The sequence below is a fragment of the Megalopta genalis genome, chromosome 3, assembly GCF_051020955.1.
Source record: "Megalopta genalis isolate 19385.01 chromosome 3, iyMegGena1_principal, whole genome shotgun sequence".
Classification (NCBI taxonomy): Eukaryota; Metazoa; Arthropoda; class Insecta; order Hymenoptera; family Halictidae; genus Megalopta; species Megalopta genalis.
Window position 1 is genome coordinate 4,651,682 of NC_135015.1, and position 14,949 is coordinate 4,666,630.

The 14,949-nt window shown below is 36.1% G+C and overlaps 2 protein-coding genes across 7 annotated transcripts; both read left to right on the forward strand.

Annotated features, from left to right (window-relative positions):
- The first annotated feature begins 29 nt into the window (after nucleotides 1-29).
- On the forward strand, nucleotides 30-2,393 carry Lamtor1 (Late endosomal/lysosomal adaptor, MAPK and MTOR activator 1). Of its 2 annotated transcripts, XM_076519679.1 has the most exons (5): nucleotides 43-261; nucleotides 481-557; nucleotides 628-717; nucleotides 840-1,038; nucleotides 1,113-2,393. In XM_076519679.1, the coding sequence occupies exons 1-5, from the start codon at nucleotides 217-219 to the stop codon at nucleotides 1,200-1,202; spliced, it is 501 nt and encodes a 166-aa protein (XP_076375794.1). In that variant the 5' UTR covers nucleotides 43-216; the 3' UTR covers nucleotides 1,203-2,393. The 2 variants fall into 2 exon arrangements, with proteins under 2 accessions (XP_076375795.1, XP_076375794.1); XM_076519680.1 differs by lacking the exon at nucleotides 628-717 and having other exon boundaries at nucleotides 30-261.
- A 477-nt stretch (nucleotides 2,394-2,870) lies between these two features.
- On the forward strand, nucleotides 2,871-6,695 carry Nf-YA (nuclear factor Y-box A). Of its 5 annotated transcripts, none has more exons than XM_076519676.1 (7): nucleotides 2,871-3,020; nucleotides 3,788-4,097; nucleotides 4,168-4,304; nucleotides 4,533-4,706; nucleotides 4,780-4,871; nucleotides 4,974-5,118; nucleotides 5,202-6,695. In XM_076519676.1, exons 2-7 carry the CDS (start codon nucleotides 3,806-3,808, stop codon nucleotides 5,271-5,273), a joined length of 912 nt encoding a protein of 303 aa, XP_076375791.1. In that variant the 5' UTR covers nucleotides 2,871-3,020; nucleotides 3,788-3,805; the 3' UTR covers nucleotides 5,274-6,695. The 5 variants fall into 5 exon arrangements, with proteins under 5 accessions (XP_076375791.1, XP_076375790.1, XP_076375789.1 ...); XM_076519675.1 differs by lacking the exon at nucleotides 2,871-3,020 and adding an exon at nucleotides 3,034-3,714; XM_076519674.1 differs by lacking the exon at nucleotides 2,871-3,020 and adding an exon at nucleotides 3,034-3,359.
- The last annotated feature ends 8,254 nt before the right edge of the window (nucleotides 6,696-14,949 follow it).

A 14,949-nucleotide genomic window follows, 5' to 3' on the forward strand; every position in this document is an offset into this window, starting at 1 on the left:
ATGGAGTTTTCGTGTCTGGTTTAAAAAGTTTGTCATTTGTCACACATTCACACACATTGCAGTACATTTGAGTACATTTTATTTGTAGATAGTGGCAAAAACGCAGTTTCGTACGTGCACAGCTGATTCATTCGATTGTTTACAGGAATGAGACTTAAAAAATAGTACGTTGTGATACGTATTATTAGCGAAACTGTCTCATCGATACGCTTAAGTATGGGATGTTGTTACAGTTTGTGTAAAGAGGACAGCGGGTCACAGGTAAACTAAATTGGCGAAATTAGTATTAATATCAGTTGTCTGGAATGTTATCGCCCAACGTTCTATATACATACTAAGCATCCGGACTTTTATCTATTCTGCCTACTCGGACAATATCAATTTACACGAATTATTTTTTAGTAAAATTAAAATGTTTAATGTATTGTTCACTACACTTAAATTATTCGATGATTGAAATGATTTTATAATTTTTTATAGAGCGGGGAAGTAAATGAAAGGACACATTTGTTGGTGGATCCTGTCAGTAACAACACAAACATACCCAGAGTACACAGGTATATATTCATATTCTATGAAGTTTCACAACATTAAGTACTAAGCTTTTTCGCTTATTTCGTCTTTCAGTGATGATTATGTTAACCAATATGCAAGCTCTGCACCCAAGAAAACAGATGAACAAAGCGCATTAAATAGAATCTTACATGAAACAGCAGCGTGAGTGTTTGTCTCTCTTGGATTTTATATTTGTGTTGCATTCTTGCTTAATTTCATTGTATGTTTCATTGTAATCAATGAGCTATTTGCGATGGATGTACTATTGTTTAATTTTATTGCAGTAATGTGATAGATGTTGGAGCACTAGACTCACATAACTTGGAGCAACATGAATACATGGAGAGATCACGGGCATATTCTAAACGCATTGAAGCTGGAAAAGTCAAAGTCCCTCAAACTACATCTTGTCTACTTAAAGATATTCCTGCCCCAGAGAAAATATTAGCCACTGATCCTCTAGGATCTGGTGATCATGGACTGGTAAATAATTATAAACATAAGAAAATATAAAAAACTAATTATAATAATAAAATAATTATTTACCGTTTTTACAGATTACTGAAATGGTCAGTAAGGCTGTCACAGCATTAGGAGATGTAAAAGTTGAACACAAAGAAGATCTAGTTGTACCTTTCTTATCGTGATCTTATTGTATTTCCTCAACAGGATTGCATCCTGTCTGAGTGAAATTCATGTGCTACATGACACTATGCAACATACATCTTCTCAAAAATCAATTTTCAATACATTAATCAAAGTCTGAAATTCCTTCAGAATTTACTTGAACGTCGATATCAATAAAAAACTAAGATGCAAGTGTATTATAGATAGAGATTCAAGTACTATTTCACACAAATAACGTGTTAATTGCTTGATTGTTGCTAAATGTACAAGGCTATTTTGAAATGTTACATATGACAGTGTTTCCAAAAAAACAGTTTCTAACGAATGAACTGAATTTGGGTAATACTATATTGTAAAAAGCTGATTCACTGTTATAATTCCTCACTAAGATATAAACTGGAAAATAAGTAACACGAATGCTAGTTTGTCATGATTTCACAAATGCATTGACGATTTAGATTTATGAATCTTTATGTGTGTAAATTGCAAATTGAATTTTATTTAAATTGGTAAAAGATTTCTATCAATTTCTAACGAACTGCTTAATGTACATTAAATGCTATTGAAAGTGATAAGTTACGAATAGTTTTAGTAAATCTCAACAGTTAAGATTGGCTTAAGTTAAGTATCTCTTCTTGCCTACATTAAGCTGTGTTTCAATTAACATTGACATTTTAATATTTATCACGTCTATACCACGGTAAAAGATTTTGATATCACAATTATACATACCCAAACTCCTGATTCAAAGATTCGTGTGATATTTCTATTGATTTAATTAGTTTTATTAGCACCATTGTATTGCTTGGTAATTGCCAGTTTTTGGTACACACATTATGTTAATTGAAACTCGTTAATTATAAATATTTTAAAAATTGTGTTGAATTATTATACAGTTACGATCGTCTATTCATTTAAGTGCAGTGTAATGAATTAAAAATGAATGATAAATATATCATTTTGTGAATAGAAAAATCTGATACGAAATAAAAATAATTATCTAAGCAATAAATCCACAAATTCGTAATATTCTTAAACAAAATTCATTCAAAAAGAATAGTGAACTTTGTTTTCTATAGAAAATGTATTTACGTTTACAAAGCATCGGGGCTTCTTAATTTTGTCGTTTTTTTTCATATCTTACATTATATTTTCTCAGAATATACACGCTAACATATTGATTGTAAAATATACAAATTTTTGCAAATTAATTCCTGTGTGTTTCAATTCATACCACTCCATTAATTATAAATATAATATTAAAAAGGATTGTACATTTTACGCATGAAATATAATTCTTACGTTGTACTAGGAATTTTATATTCTAATACTATGAACTCTGTATTCTAGTATTATGAAATATAAATTTCATTATTTTAGTTAAGACAAATGAAAAAAGACGATAGTTTAAAATGTACTGCAAGAATTTAAATTTCTATACATTTCTGTCTCTTTTTAAAGAAACAATTGTTGTAATTATATAAAATCAATGATACTTATGCTGAATCGATCGTACATAAAAATCTTAAATCTCGCAGATAGTTATCGAATATCGGTTGAATCGATTTGAAAGGAAGCGGGAAATAAGCTGTTAGGAACGCGCGAAGTTTGACGATAGCGCGGGAACGGCTGGGTGGGGATAAGTCAAGCCAGTAGATTGGTTAGGCGCATCGAGGCGCGGAGGGGCATCGACCGGTGTGGCATCGGGCTGCTATCGGACTGGCAGGTCCCCCCGTTCAGTACCACCAATACACAAGAGCCGAGGACTCTCTATCGTCGACCATTGGTCCTCAATTTGCCGACCAATCATTGGGAAAGTGCCCACGAAAATATCCAATGTAAGTCCACAAATTATCAAACATCAACGGGGTACGCGTACGGCCGCGCACGGCTGCACGATTAAACGTGTTCTCGTCCCGTGAACCGTTTCGAGTGCGGGCTCGCGTCTTTCCGACATTGAAAATGCCTTTCTGCACGGCCATGTTTGTCGAGACGAGCGTTTCTGGTCCGAAATCCGCGTCGTTCGTCGCCGAGTATGTCGCGTTCCGTTCGTCGCGGGTCGGTTCATCCTTCGACCCTCAACGTTCGCGCGTTCAACATTCACGAGGATACGAGGTTAATCATACCAGCGAGAGCAGCATCGATATCCTCCGAAACCGTCTTCTGGTCAGCAGAAGGTGATGATTGCTGTCTGGCCTCGATTCACAGTCCCACGTATCTAACATTCCGCACGTGGGCTTTCAAACCCCCAGTGTGCTCGCCACGTTGGCGATCTTTATCGGTGACCGCAACCGTGAACCGCAGCTTGAAAAATTGGTGAAGCACCCCAGGAGCCTAACCTTTCGAAACTCCTATACACGGGCGAACGCTATTTTTATTTATCTCCGTTCGGTGGAACAAAGACAGCAGTTGTATTGTATATGATTCATGGCACTGTATACGATGTGTTTACCTCTATACATAGTCGTACTCGTGGCGTGCATGTACCTATGTATCTGAATCTTTGCAATATGTAATGTTAATTCTAGAGAGGTCATTTTCGTTGATTAACTTTGTGTATGTTGTTCAGTTAGTTTCTGTTGCAATGTTAATGCCTTTTGTTTAGTGATAAGAAGAGCCCAGGATGGAACAACTTGGAGAAGGGCAAGCTGTTGTGGTTGGCGGAGCTGGTGGCACTGTCCAGGTTGTTCAGATGGGTCAAGGAGGTCAAGCTATGATGTTGCCACAAGCTATACAAGTTGCAGCACCTAATGGTCAAATACAAGTAGTTCCAGTCTCTAGTTTAACTAGTACAGGGCAGCAGATTGTAATTCAACAGCCACAGACACCACAAATCATTCAAACTCCAGATGGGCAAACATATATTTATCAACCTGTACAATTGGAAGGACAAGTGCAGCAGACACAACCAACAGGTAATGTATTTCATTGGATCTTTGCCGGTTGTTTCGTAAGAACTGTTACTAATATGAAAATCATTTGTAGTTATTAATATTAATGGGAACCTTATGCAAATTGCTGGAACAACATCCCAGACAGCGACCACAGCAGCAACAACAGCACCAGTACAACCTCTAGCAAGTCCTACAGCAACCGCTTCACAGGCAGGAAATGTTGTCATGGTACTAATAGAATGTCTCTTTCACTTACATAGTCTGTGTATGTATATTATACTGACTTGTAGTGACTATAGAGCAAAATTACTGTCAGCACATTGTCTTATTCTATTGTGTATACAATGAATGTGACATGGACATGACAACATAATGTGTTTTCAATGTGTCTAATCTATGTAGAGATTAATGCATTCAAAGATTTAGTGATATGAAATTGTAATCTTTTGTAACTAGATGGTGCCAGGAAACAGTGGTCAGACACAGTTTCAAAGGGTAGCATTGCCTAACGCTGAAGTGTTTGAAGAAGAACCTCTCTATGTAAACGCGAAGCAGTACAGGCGTATCCTAAAACGTCGTCAAGCTCGCGCCAAATTAGAAGCTGAAGGAAAGATACCTAAGGAGAGACCAGTAAGTTATGATTCGTCTGTCGAAATTACTGTCGGAATTCTTTGCGATAAATTAATTCTATTTCATTTGTCAGAAATACCTACACGAGTCTCGACACCGGCATGCAATGAATAGAATTCGCGGTGAAGGCGGTCGTTTTCACTCTGGTCAAGTCAAGAAACGAAAGTAAGTGTCTATTGGTGCCTTATTACCTGCGTTGGTCTTTGTACAAAGCAAGCACAGTGTCTCATTCAATATTTTACGCATATAAGAGTGTAATGGTTCCAGTAGAACAAGTGAAAACTCCATGATAACCCAGCACATCACAACTTCGGCCAGCACCAATACCGTTCGTACTATAGCAATAGCAGCAGCAAATGTAGATGTGCAGTATCACGACACAGACAATATGGCATCCACTATTGTTCTCGAAGTGAGTGCGGTTTTCATAATATAAATAGTAATAAATATATTCTCAAATAGTTCTTAAACGTTCAAATTATCTTCTTTTTACAGAAACCGGCTATTCCTCTTCAGGACATGATCTCTGAAGATGATATCGTTACATCGAACAACCGTTTACTGTAGATAAACATCGAAATCGGATGGGATGGATGAAACAAGTAGCAAAAAAGGAAAATGTGTCAGTGATAACAGTCTACTTACATTTGCGTTTAAGTCTTGAAAGAAAACATCTTTGTAAATAATACTCATCTTCATTGGAAGAGTAGTGCAAATATGATTGTCGGGGACAAGGAAGAGCTGTGAGGAGTTAACAAAGTTGTATATATTACGCTTATAAAAGCGCCTTAGGTATCATATTTTTTTTAACTTCTCTTTGCCGAACATAAACCCGATAATATTGCACAGTACCATGTCGCGATATGATGGAAAATTTCATCAGAAAATGATTTCTCTTTGCTATTTTGACAAAAAATAGAAAAAAGAATTGTATTATAGCTTAGCTAATATCATGCATTCTACATATACATTCAACATGTACATACATACTGAAACTTGCACTGTAACATATCGAGTGTAAAGTGTTTGTACAATTTCATATAACAAACAAACGTATCGTTACATTGGATCGAGAGACTGAACTATAATTTATTATTTCGTGCTGGGTACCACTTGTAGTGTAGATTTTATAAGTGAATTAGTCCTTAACTTTCTTTGCAAATGGTTGAACGGAAGAAGTGTGTGAGTCGATGAGACATTTTTGTACAATTTTTGAGTGCAAGTACAATTAATTTAGTCGAATGAGAAGGAAAGCTTTATGGGACATCGTAAATCAATTAAGATTACATCGTAAGAGATAATTTTAATTTGTGTAGTGGCTTATTGTAAATAATACGTTTAATTTTTGATTGCTAACTACTTTGGCTTATTAAAGAATGTAAGTGACACCTAAATAGCTATTCAAATAATTGAATTTTGATTGTTACACTTGATTTGTTTTTCCTACGTATGAACTACGAATTAAAGAATAAAAAGTGATGTAAATTTTCGAAGAATTTAGAAAAATCAAATAAAGAGATAATAATTATTATTTTAAATTGTACGATGACAAGTGTATATCTCAGATTAATTAAATTTATTCTGCAATACTTTCTAGGAATTCAATTATTTTATGAACACTGTAACATGACAATTTTTATGGAATTAAGTTAAATTTATTCTTAGCAGATAAATGAAGAAGGAAATCAGATGTTTGGTACCTTGGAACTGTCTTAAATGAAATAAACATACAGTACCTCTTTTATTAAAGATTACATCTCGTGTTCATAAAGAAGTATCGTGAAATGATCACTACTACAATCATGAGCATGTAAATAATCTTTAAGACTAAGAATGTAAAATTTGTTCGAATTATAATGATATAATGTGGGTGATGCGTGGGTGTGATTATGTGTAAATTGATAATTAAGATAGACGAGAGTAAAAAATAATATATTTGTAAAGTTATTCAGTATGTACAACAAAAACAACACGGGTTGTGTTTTATAACTTTCCTGTGGTAATTTACTTATGATTCCTCCACCTATAATTGTAAGCGTAAAACATAATTTTTTCTATAGTATATTAATTACCAAATTAGATCACGTTAGACGGAATTGCAAGTTTCTTTTCCGCTAATATCTGAGAGCATTCAGAAGGTGGACTGTCTGGTGCTTTAACATATATTTTTGGTTGAATCGGAAGTGGTTCTCCTAATCGCTTTTCTTGAATTACTTTAGTTCCAGTAGCGGTAATTGTAGTGTCGTACTCTGTATCTCCAGTTCTAAAGAAGGATAACACTTAGAAAATTAATTCTGGTATACAAAGTCAGAATAAATTACTAATTTTGTACCGTATGCGAAGAATTTCTCTCTCCTTCTGACTAGGAACTAAATTGTCAGGAGGTTTTCCATGTCTGTTAACACGAAGCAAAATTTCAGAAGCAATATTCCATGGATTTCTGTAGGATTTTCTTTGAATTGTCTCTGATATCACCCAACCTTCCGGTAAAGGAATATTTTTCCATCTTCCATATATGTTGGCTCTTGGCGAATATTCACCTACGTTAATAAACAGTTACATACTCGTATACTGATCAAATTGTGATCCACGACTATTCTGTAAAAACACGAATGTTTGAGTAAACTATGTCGAACCCTTAGAGTAATCAAAGCTGTACACAGTTTGCTTCGATTCATTTTCGTTTTGTTCAATTAACTCCTCGTCTGGCACCAATTCCGGAAATACGTTCCTCAAACGTTGATGCTTTTCTCGGATCTAGACATTAATTATTCTTCTAAAAATTATGTAGAAACATATATAACAATACAGTAAAACGTCTACTGTAATTAATATTCGGTCATAACAATTGATTTACCCGCTTTAAACATTCGTCAGGATTTTCGGTTTGTTCCTCCAACGGTAACGATAAATTCTTTCGTCGAGTGTTCAGACATTTTTTATACGGCCCATTTAAAAGATTTAAAGGCAACTCATAAGCGGTTTTCGGTCTGTACTCCTTTCGTTTCTCGGTTTCCCTTCCGAGGAAATCCTTTTTGTAGATCGTAACAAAATCGCGTGTTTCGTCTTCTATTTCGAGAAACATTTCTTTTGATTCTTGAAATTACGCGAACACATGGCAAAAGATTCTTACAAAAAGTGAAAAGCTAGAAATAGGGTTGTGTGTTGATAAAGTGGTGAAAGATACTGAAGTTGTCGACTAAGAAGCTTAAAATTCAATATTAAATCTATAAAATTGTACTGACACATATATTTATCAGTAATTTTAGTAATTAAAGAAGCAGCAAGACTGACGAAGCAAGATGTAAAATGGGGCGTTTGAAAAGGCAAGAAAATACAGAGCCTAATGATTCTCCGATTTCTCGTGGCTCATTATGGGGGAAATATAACAAGAGCTGAGGCATGGCACCCTTGTGTACTATAAACGCCAATTAGGACGCGACATCGAATTACCCCGGTATAGGTGCGTTCTTGTTGCGGCTCGCTTACTCTTTCTTCCCCTTTCGATCTCCTTTCTCCCTTGGCTCTTAAGGAGGGTTAAAAAATAGACACGCCGGGTCTGAATTTAGCACGAAAATTTTTCATCGTGAATGGGGCGAGCTCCTGCGATTTTTCAGTGGAGTTTCTTTAGCGTATTTCCCCTTATCCTCAATTCGACTTCTTCCTCTGCGATTTCTTCGGTTCGTTGATCAGATCTTCCTTGTTAATAATTTCCTACGAGAATTTCATTTCGATTTAAAATAATTTAATGACATAATAGATTTATAAGTTAGTTTAATCTTTTTCGACCCTCGAATAAACTAGTAGTCCTCCAATTACATTAATAAGCTCTAATCCAATTTACATTAATAATTATCTAATGTGCAATTGTTTGTAGACTCGTATATATTTGCATTGTTTCACTGCATTTTCTTACCAAGCAAAATTAATTTACAATTATTCACGTAACTCCATATAACGGTTAAATTCGTTCGTAAACGGTTAAATTCGCAACGTAAGTCTCGTACAACTTGATAATTATTTTCATATAGCTTCAGCAGCACATTCGTATTATAGTTCCTCAACCGCAAGCAATTTGTACTCTACCCTTCAACTCTCCCCTTTCTAGTTACCAGTTACCACCCACGTAACGGATTCATAGCTTTCTCGAGAGGCAGACCAGGAGCTTTCTCTTGCACCTCTCTTAATGTCGCGTCTTCTAACTCACCTTTTCTTCCGATCCATTGTGAATCTCCTTTATATTTCGATCACGCACGAATTTCGTTATTCGCCGAGAGTCACCGTGCAAGTGGGCGTAACGGGCGCCGCCCTTGAAAACTGGGTACTACGTATTCTGAAACCCGCTGAAAAAATGTTTAAAGCAGAAACTTCCCTTTTCGGGAGCCCCAGCTTCGCGATCGTGGGTGTTGCGTGGGCATCCTCGCTATTCCAGGCAGTTTCAAACATTGTTCGCTTCGATCTACTCCGAGAGAGCCGAATATATTTCTCCAATACAGTTTAATTATATCGAGCAATTTTGTACGTCGTTCGTTTTAATTACGGTTAGGATCATTAAACCCGATATATACATCTTTCCGTCAGTTTTATCCGAGATATTACGTTACGATGCCGTAATATGTACTTAGTACATCCATCTTCTCGTTAGTTTTATTGGAGACCCAGTGCCCAGACACCGTGATTTAATGAGCATTGATGTAGCTATTTAATATACATTTTCTTGGTTGTTCATTTCGTTTTCGGTGCTGCGAAGCAAAAGTAACCTTCTTTTATTTACGCATTAATATGAAATAAGACTGTTCTGCATGATTTGCACGAGAACAGGAGCCAGAACAGGTAAGCTCTGTAATAAATTTAATAAATTGATAATAATTTACCGATATTCCTCAATCTTATACTACTTTTTGTAATTTCATTTATTCATTTTTCGTATAAATGTACAGAACATGCGGTTTATTGTCATACGCTTCTCAATTGCAAGAATGGAAGAACCAATTAGAATGCTCCCAATATGGACTTTCAAATTTAACGTGATAAACATTCGTAAATACATTTAATCAGATTTAACAATTTGCAGTTTATTGTCACGGGCTTCCTAATTGCAATGATCGATAAACAAATATTGGGTTGGCAACTAAGTAATTGCCGATTTCAGTTATAGATGTCTCTCACTCCCATTTTTATGATATCCGTAAATGTTATACTATAAAATTATTATTATTATTATTATTATGTTATTTTTTATTATCCGTGAATGTTAGCAACTGGACAAATTGAATGCAGCGGTCAAGGAAAAGCGACCAGAATTGGTCAATCGTAAAGGTGTCATTTTCCAGCAGGACAATGCTAGGCCGCACACGTCTTTGACCACTCGGCAAAAATTGATGGATAAAATATTAATTAATAAAAATTGATGTTACACCCACCATATAGCCCTGATCTCGCGCCATCGAATTACCATGGATGATTATTATTTCGATCCCTGAACAACTCCCTTCGTGGTAAAACTTTTAATGATGATGACGCTGTAAAATCTCACTTAACTCAGTTTTTGGCCGAAAAGGATCAGACTTTCTACGAGCGTGGAATTTTCAAGTTGTCAGAGAGATGGCAAAAGATCATCGAACAAAATGGAAAATACATTACAGATTAAATTTCATTCCAAGTAAAAAAAAATTTTTTATTTCATTGAACAAGTCGGCAATTACTTAGTTGCCAACCCAATAGAAATTAGAGATTACTCTCAGCAGCAACATCGCATCGAACAGTAAAATGACGATCTGAAAGTTCAAAATTTGTAGGAAATCTGGTAATAAATTGTCAGGAACAGAGAGAGTTTCGGGATTAGAAGCGGTTCCATCGTCTGTGTCATCGAAAACGTGAGCGGTCGTCCATGCATTCGACAACGTGTGTATTTATTCGTTAGCACACGTCGATCACAGGCAGGTTTCGTTTCGACTCCCGTTGAAAGGGCCTCTTGAATAATCTGAATTACGCACCCCCGATGAATGGTATCGAGTGCATTACATAAGTAATTTTGCCATTGAACCTACCATTACCCCTGGCACAATGTGATCATTTTAGCGGCGTTCTCATGCGGAAGACTCTGATTTATCTTCGCGCGGTATGGATTCCCATTCTTTTTTTTCTTTCACGTGTTCGGGCTGCTTTATATTTTACGGGGAAATAGCCGTAGGGAGCTCGGATCGGATCGATGGCTGCAAACAAATGGGCATGTCATGGTTGTCGTGGTGAGAACAGGGTCAAGGTGGAAGACATCATACGCGAGCGTATTTTGAAGCCGATTTATTCGTTATCGTCGAAGACGCACAAATCAGAAACGAGAAAACTCTGTGATAAATTCGACATAAAGCAAATACGGAAGAGTATCCAAAGCCGAGAAGTATAATGATAATTTTGTACTCAGGTTAGCTGACAGCTTGATCCGCAAATCCGAGCTTGCGATTGGTTAATCGGCAATGATTCTCGCGGTTTAAATAGCAAACCAGAAATCCATATTGTCGCGAACAACAAACGTGAAAATCTGCAACGTGACCAGGGTAATTCCGAGCAAAAATATTTTACACGGATTTACATGGTTCGCGAGGTAGTTTCTAACTGATCGTATCCTTTCGGAAATCGCAGGCTCGATTTCTGTAATATTGAGCGTACTGTTACTCCGTTCCGACAACGAAGTTTTGTCATCATCAATAACGCGCGGATACCGGGGAAAGTCGAGCCGTCGAATAATTTTTCGCTAACGATGAAACGCGAGAAAAAGAAGTAGGATGTTCACTATTTTTCTCTTTTCACTATTTTCTTCACGCGGCTAACACAAGCGGAAGATCTGTGAAAGATAAAGTACGAATAAAATATATTTCTATTAGCGATGTAATATAAAGCAGAAGTTGAAAAGAACCGCGAAGTTTTATCTTTTTACGATCCGTAATTACGGACATTTATTGTGCACAAACAAGCGTTCTATTGATTTTTGCTTTAATTAGGTTTAACTGTTACAAGTCTATTTTCTTGTCTCGCAGCGAGGCGAGGGAATTAATTAACGGTGGATTACATCACTTATTAATCAAGTTAAGGAAGTTCATCGAAAAGTCAACTATACAAGGCATTTCGATCCGAGCTGCCGCTTCAATCAACGTCGATTAAACTTTTAATACACTCGCGCGTGAATGAAAGTCTGTTGAACAGTGTTCTATTGCGAAGATCGCGATGCAAAGTTCCCTCTATGAAGTTATGGCATCTTTCAATACCTCGTCAGCAACTAGACAGAAACCTGTTAACCAAAAATAATTTGTGACCTATTATTTATTGGAAGACACATTAGTTTTATTTACTGATATTGGATTATTTTCTCTCTTTTGAATACTCAGAAGTTTTTCCTTCTAGCATATAAGTTACAAAAACGAATCGACGCCGAGAGTCTCGACAGAGTACCATTAGATAAACAATGATTTCATATGTATATAGAACAGAGTGCTCTTTGTCTCTAGGTGACGTTTTTGGTTTCGTCTTTGTGAATAGTCTTCAGTCTCCTGGAGCAATCAGGAGAGTAAAGACGGTCCTTCCTCGTACATCAAATTAATAAACTAAAAGGGATAAGTTTAATTCATTGCGTTTTACTTTTATTTATCTACCCATTTCCAATAACTGATGAACTGAATTATTATAGTAATTTGAGCTTTTTTTACAAATTATTTGTCTAGATTTGAAAGCGAATTTTTATATTAACATAGTCAGTTTAATAGATTTTTACTTCAACAAGTATCTGTAATTTATATTATGAATAGAGTTTACTATTATAAATTATCAGGTCGCTATGATGCTATATATGGACAAATGAACGATCGACAGAGGGTGGAAGCAAATTAAATGCAAGTCATTTTGTTCCACGGTGGATTGTGATCTTCTGAGAATCATTTCCTCTTGGTGAAACAATTTTGATTAAGTTGGCATTCAAGCTTCTGTAATTAACGTTCGCGGAACTCTCATTGCGCTTTCTAGCCCTTATTAACTGAGGTAGAAGCTAAGATAAAAGTGATATTCGATTTAGAGCCCTTCAAGTTATTTCGAAGTAAAGTAAGAAGAAATGAGCAGACCTAATTTAGCAGAAAAATTAACTTTCGGCGGTATTTCTGTTTTATATAACTCTTTGCATTTTATGCGCACGACATTCAGCCTATTTGTTCATAAAACAGCTTCGTTATTTTAAAAATGTATTAAATATTAACTAAAATAATATAAAAATTCGTTTGAAAGATAGCATGTAAATGCATATTTTGCTCTCATCCGTTGTAACTGCCGCAGAGAAAATGTTCATTTCGCATTAGGATAGGTGGTATCGTAATTAAATAACAAAGTGATCCAAAGATCGCATATATGCTCCGATATGGGATGCGCAGGAACTAATGGCATCTAACTCACTTATCACGGACAATAACATTGCTTGCGTTTCGATCCTGTGCTTGTTTAGCTTCCATGTCTGTTCAGTTTACGTACTTGTTTATTTGCAATTATCCAGGACGTTTATTTGCGTGGCGCCACGCCCGCACGCACGCCCGCAACGTATCGATATCCTGTCCTATTCTTCTCACTTTTCCATATTAACTTTGGCATTTCGTCATTCAAAGTCCTCCACCATCGGTGCGAACGTTATCTTTTTGTCATAACGAACCGCGCGCATTTCCTATCGTGTAGGATTCATCCTCTTTTTTTTCCATCAAACCGTGATAGGATGCGATGTTTCGTAGTTTCCCGGTCGTTTGGTCTACCCGTTGATTAAATAAAATATTATTTTCGCAGTAGCCTGCTACGATCGCAAATTAGAAACAGAAATTCCTGTTCAGGAAGTTCGCGTGGTTCAATCAATCACGTTTGACTTCGATAAGGGGTGCTTCATCATCCGAGATGCGGTATAATCGATTTCCCTCGCATTCTAAGAAATCGATTGTGCGAATTGATTTCGTAAATCAACCGTACCGAAATCGATTTCGAATTTCTCGACTTCGTAAGATGACCGTGCTGAAAACAATTTTTGTTTGATTCAGAAGCGTTTCGCGAGAGCCAAACGAACTTTGGGGCATGTTTCAGTAGAATGCTCATATTGCCTCGGTTATCCTCCCACGTCCAAGCTTGTAAACTCTGCTTAGATAGCCATTTCGTTAATAAAAGTGATTATAGTCATCCATTGCCGAGGGCTTGTTTTCTAAAGGTAACAGGTCGTTCCTCAAAATTTCATACTAAGACCCTATGAGATTACGTACTGTATATAAACTATGATGACTCCTACACAGTTTGAAACAGGGCGCAATAATTTTAATAGGATCAGTAATTCTTGGTAAAATGTTAAGTAAACGGTAAATCATTCCCCGCAGATAGAGCAATTTTCACATTAATTTTCGCCCTAGAATATTTATTGAATGCTGTGAAAAATCGCTTCTGTTGGAAATTGATAGGTTCACCTTTTTATTGCTGTAATAAATCATTGTTTGTAATAGAGGCGCACAGAGTGTAGCTTGTTGATCCTCGGGTGTTCCTCAGTGTGAAAATGTCCCCATTTTCTTCTCTCAGATGTTGCAAGGTATTTTTGAAAAATCTGACATTATAAATAGGACATGTTTTGTTGACTCAAAGTGCTAAGAAAATAAAGAAAATATTGTCCTAGGATCATTTCTGCATCTATGACTCGATTTTACATTTTTTATTTTCAACTTAATGTTTTAAGATTGCAAAATTTTGCAATAATTTATGGACGTTTCTATGATAGAAATAATTTATTTAAAGTGGTTGGCGGATTTGAAAAAGTGATTGTAAGCTAGAGTGATATGTGTCAACTATGACACAGAATATTGCTGATGGGACGAGAAACCCCGAGAAACTTTAGATCACATTACGGGCGACATAATCACGATAGGCACATCGAGGATACCAGTTGCTTCGCAACCAGTTGCTCGTTTTAAAGCTGGAGCGTGGTTGACGTAATAAGCCTGGGCTAGCTACCCTGTCGACGTTGCGAATATTTACAAAAATTTTCACTCCTTTGCTAATTTCAGTTATTAATCCCCGTACGTTTGTCAGACGAAAATCCACCCGTTTTCCATTTTAAATACCGCGAGATCTTTGATTTTAGTTGACTGTCATTTCATAAATTTATTATATATATATATATATATATATATATATATATATATATATATATATATATATATATATATTTTGTTGGGATTATGGA

Excerpts from the sequence above, each read along its gene's own strand:
- Lamtor1 (XM_076519679.1), top strand. The coding sequence starts at position 217 with ATGGGATGTTGTTACAGTTTGTGTAAAGAGGACAGCGGGTCACAG. Across the intron at positions 262-480 it reads AAGAGGACAGCGGGTCACAG|AGCGGGGAAGTAAATGAAAG; the intron begins GTAAACTAAATT and ends AATTTTTTATAG. Across the intron at positions 558-627 it reads AACATACCCAGAGTACACAG|TGATGATTATGTTAACCAAT; the intron begins GTATATATTCAT and ends TTCGTCTTTCAG.
- Nf-YA (XM_076519676.1), top strand. The coding sequence starts at position 3,806 with ATGGAACAACTTGGAGAAGGGCAAGCTGTTGTGGTTGGCGGAGCTGGT. Across the intron at positions 4,098-4,167 it reads GCAGCAGACACAACCAACAG|TTATTAATATTAATGGGAAC; the intron begins GTAATGTATTTC and ends AATCATTTGTAG. Across the intron at positions 4,305-4,532 it reads AGGCAGGAAATGTTGTCATG|ATGGTGCCAGGAAACAGTGG; the intron begins GTACTAATAGAA and ends TTTTGTAACTAG.